The sequence below is a fragment of the Piliocolobus tephrosceles genome, chromosome Y (assembly GCF_002776525.5).
Source record: "Piliocolobus tephrosceles isolate RC106 chromosome Y, ASM277652v3, whole genome shotgun sequence".
In the NCBI taxonomy this organism is placed as follows: Eukaryota; Metazoa; Chordata; class Mammalia; order Primates; family Cercopithecidae; genus Piliocolobus; species Piliocolobus tephrosceles.
This window is the reverse complement of record NC_045456.1, coordinates 8,259,997-8,264,670: the sequence shown is the minus strand read 5'-3', so window position 1 is coordinate 8,264,670 and position 4,674 is coordinate 8,259,997. Positions and strand designations below refer to the sequence as shown.

The 4,674-nt window shown below is 39.4% G+C and overlaps 1 protein-coding gene across 2 annotated transcripts in view; it reads right to left on the bottom strand.

The window, feature by feature from the left end:
- ASB11 (ankyrin repeat and SOCS box containing 11) overlaps window positions 1-3,137 on the bottom strand; it is a 31,507-nt gene extending 28,370 nt beyond the window's left edge. For both annotated transcript variants that reach the window (XM_023199067.1, XM_023199068.1), the window contains exon 1: window positions 2,957-3,137. In XM_023199067.1, the coding sequence (XP_023054835.1) occupies window positions 2,957-3,137 (181 nt within the window). The remainder of the gene's footprint in view (window positions 1-2,956) is intronic.
- Window positions 3,138-4,674: the final 1,537 nt, after the last annotated feature.

Below are 4,674 nucleotides of genomic sequence, written 5' to 3'. Positions count from 1 at the left end.
TTAATGAGGCATGTGGTGTTAAATGCAGCTTCCAAAAAAAAAAAAAAAAGAGTGCTCTGGACCTGTGAAAGTCTAACCTCTGTCCTGGATAGGCTTTTCCTGCCCTTCCTTGCTTTTGACATTGCTGACAATAGTTTACAGGAACAGCATATGCTAGCAGAATCAAGAAACTTAACGTTGGGCTGGGACTTTTGTAAGTCAATTAGCTAATTTACTGATTAAATGTCATACATTTTGCCAACAAACATTCGTCTGACCAATGCAAAAGTGACCAAAAGCAAAGGTGATTTCTGGTTTAACACTTTTCCAAAATTTTGTTCTTGATTTTTAATGCGCCTAACTTTAAATATATTGTTGTGGGATAATTTAGGAGTTAGAGAGACTGAGGGGTTAAGGAGGATTTATTATTTAGGTGTATTGGCCTACTTGCCTTAATATTTAAAGGACTGGGTTTGGAATAAAGAGTTGATAGTTTTTAAATATTTTGTGAGGCAGGGGGAGATTTGTAATAATACAGTATCTGACTGTTAACAGTGGTATCTAAAGAAAAAACACAGGACCACGTGAAAAATACTGGTCCTGGCATATTACTGCCTACATTCTTACAGAAAGACTTATTTAGCGGCCGGGCACCACAGGGGCTCACACCTATAATCCCAGCACTTTGGGAGGACAAGGCGGGCAGATCACTTGAGGTCAGGAGTTCGAGACCAGCCTGGCCAACATAACGAAACCCCATCGCTACTAAAAATACAAAAATTAGCCGGGCGTGCGCCTATAATCCCAGCTACTCAGGAGGCTGAGGCATGAGAACTGCTTGAACCCCAGAGGAGAAGGTTGCACTGAGCCAAGATCTGCACTCCAGCCTGGGTGACAGAGCAAGAATCCATCTCAACACAAACAAACAAACAAACAAAAAACAGAAAGTCTTATTTACCAAATCTTGGTAAATTTGTGGGGGGGGGGGGGGATTCATGTATATGTATACACACACACGAAAGAAATAAAACTGGGAAATTAACATGCACCATTTCCTGCCTCTTTACCAATAATTGAAAAATGCTTTTGACCTTAGAATACCATGCTACTTGCAAATTAAACTATTTTAAGAGATTGAACAAGTAAAGATATTTGCACTACAGAATGAATGAACGATATTTAAGAGATTTGTAATCCAGCTCCAGATTAAATTCAAACCATGCTTACATGGGTTTTGACTGTAAGAAGGTTTTATACTTTTTTTAAGAGTGCACTTAAGGCTGGGGCACGGTGGCTCATGCCTGTAATCCCAGCACTTTGGGAGGCCGAGGTGGGCAGATCACAAGGTCAGGAGTTCAAGACCAGCCTGGCCAAAATGGTGAAACCCTGTCTCTACTAAAAATACAAAAAAATTAGCTGGGCATGGTGGTGCATGCCTGTAATCCCAGCTACTCAGGAGGCTAAGGCAGGAGAATTGCTTGAACTGGGACCTGGGAGGCAGAGGTTGCAGTGAGCCGAGATCGCGCCACTGCACTCCAGCCTGAGCTACAGAGCGAGACTCCATCTCAAAAAAAAAAAAGAGTGCACTTAATTAAACACCACAAAGACAGAAATAATGCACAGGAGCAACAGGAGAAAACATTTTTAACATGTTCTTGCCAATATTGACTTTGTTGGACTTCATCTAATTTAAACCAGAAGAATGATGTATCTATGAGAATACCAAAATTATTACTGAAAATTTTAGAAAGCCCTTGCCCAAACTGACAAATTAAATTAGAAGATAACTTTTCAGATCACGCTTAGCTTGAAACTTAACAGAAGCATTCCTTTTTTTGTAACTAGTCAAAGTAACATACCTCCCTGAAATGTGTGACAAATATAATCCCCAAAAGAAATCTCTTTCCATGGTCCGGACCTTCTGATACTTTCTGAAACTTCACCGTTCTTCTCATTTTCCCCAGTTAATTGAAGCATTCTGATGCTTCGTCCTTGGAGGTCTTATTTCTTTAGATAAGACTGCTGTTGTCTAGTGTCTTCCAAGTTGTCTAGTGTACTGGAATCACATAAGACTATTTTGAAAGAGAATCCTGGATGCAAATTGAAATGGATACTAGATAAAGAATGATGTAATCCTGGAACCCCTGCGAACACTAAAAATACATGGGGAAATTCTGAACTCTGTTTATGAATAAATACTCCTCTATTAAGTGACAATCCCAGCAGTGACAGGGATATGTGACTCATTTACTTTTGTAGCATCTCACTACAATTAAAGTAAATCATTTCTTTCCAGAAATGGACGCTATTCTCTACGAAGTGTGAGAATTTAAAATTTGCCCAAATCTTGGCATTTCATATTAGAATAAACTTTGTTTGGAGTGCTTTGCATGCTACCATATAAAATGGGTTTAGTGAAGAGCTTTTCCTGACAGCGACAAGTGGTTAATCAATTCCAATTGCTAATGACAGCAAAAAAATACACATAGCTTGCCACTTCCAATTGCTAATGACAGCAAAAAAAAAAAAAAAGAAGAAAGCACTGGAAAAAGATTTCCACGTTTGCTGCTTTAATCTCAATTTATTAGTCTTTCTATTTCCTGAGAAAATTTAGTCTGGTTAGAATGTCCTTCATTTTTAAAGTTTGCTTTAAAATATTAAAGAAAATAATTATATACAAGTAATTATTTTGGCCAGTAGAAATGAAGTTTCTCAAAATACTCTTAGTAAGGCACTACCTATTTACTTCTTAAATAACAACTGCTACAAGATCTACTAACTTGCAAAAAATAAAGCTGAAAATCCTCCACAAACTGATGCAGCCAACAGCATTTGCTACTTTAAGTGACAATTTTTCAAACTACCCACTTAAAATCAAAGTATAAATATAATCTGCCTTCTAGAAATACTATTCATATGAATTATCTAGGAGGGATTTTTTAAAAAAAATATTAGGAACAAATTCATGTACTTTTACCTGAAATTCCACCATAGATCTCTTCTGCTATCCTAGCCGCTTCTTTTCTATTTCCTTTGACGATATAGAAATGGGTTAGGAGAGCCAAAAAAACTTTAATTAAAAGCTTAAAGAAAAAAAAGGTAGCAAACATTGTAACAAAAATGTTTTTAAAGCCATAGAAAACAGGACCATCTTCCATTTTGGCTTATGCTCTGTATAGGGTCCTAGGACTGTAAAATTTCACTGAGTTATAATTGGTATCATATGACATCTATTTTAAACCTTCTAGCACTCAGTACTCCTGTTACCGAGAACTCAGTTTGTAGGTTCTAATCTAACTGATTTGGCGACTGCATGTGCTGACTCCACAGCAGTGTTAAATAAACTAAAGAAACTTCCTTCTAACCAGAAACATCCAATAGTTCTAGAACTACACAACTCAGTACTATCTAACAAATAAGATTCATATCCAAACGTTTTATACTCCTAAACCCCTATTTTTCCTATTTTATGTTAGAAAGCAGGGTTGGAAAGATAGAAACTTCTCAGCTTCCATAGAAACAAAGCAAGTTATTTGACATACAAAAACAGTGCAAATATGCTCTATGTTCTAAGTGGGAAGTACTACTCCCTGGGGCATTTCATTTTCTCTTAATTCTGAAGTTTATAGAGGATGAAGTCCGAATCTAAAATATGACCAGTTAAAAAAGACCATTTACCTGGTCGGGCGTGGTGGTTCACTCCTGTAATCCCAGCACTTTGGGAGGCTGAAGCAGGCGGATCACCTGAGGTCAGGAGTTCGAGACCAGCCTGGCCAACATGACGAAACCCCCATCTCTACTGAAAGTACAAAAATTAGCCGGGCGAGGTGGCAGGTGCCTGTAATCCCAGCTACTCAGGAGGCTGAGGCAGGAGAATTGCTTGAACCTGGGAGGCAGAGGTTGCAGTGAGAGATCGCACCACTGCACTCCAGACTGGGTGACAAGAGCAAGATTCCATCTCAAAAAAAAAAAAAAAGACAATTTACCCTAAAGCTGTATGTATTTATTTATTTAGTTTTAAGATGGAGTCTTATTCTGTTGCCCAGGCTGGAGTGCAGTGGTGCGATCTCGGCTCACTGCAACCTCTACCTCCTGGGTTCAAGCAATTCTCCTGCCTCAGCCTCCCGAGAAGCTGGGATTACAGGCTTGCGTCACCACGCCTGGATAATGTTCGTATTTTTAGTAGAGACGAGGTTTCGCCATGTTGGCCAGGCTGGTCTCAAACCCCTGACCTCAGGTGATCCACCCACCTTGGCCTCCCAAAGTGCTAGAATTACAGGCGTGAGCCACTGCACCTGGTCAAGCCTTTATTTAATAAAAGACCTACCTTGGATGCCTCTCCAAGTAAAAGTGTCACACTAGAACCATCAGACTACTCGCCATGGTAGTTCCATCTGGGACAAGGTCCCACGGCAAGGTTCCCTCCTGATCATTCACTTGCATTTCAAGCACTGGTAAAGGTGATGCCCATTTCTGGAAAATGTGGGCTATCCTTGATCATGGAAAAGTCATAGTGAAATGGACGAAAGAGATGCCCTAGGTTCTGGATGAAGTACCCAAATATTTCATGAATCAACCTTCTCTAGCTGGGCAATTTTCTCTTATCAGCTGGCCAACAGAAGTGAAATGGGTTTATTTTTAGTTTTCCTTATCACTCTAGGCCTCTGCCTTCATTCTTGGCTATGTTAGATTTTG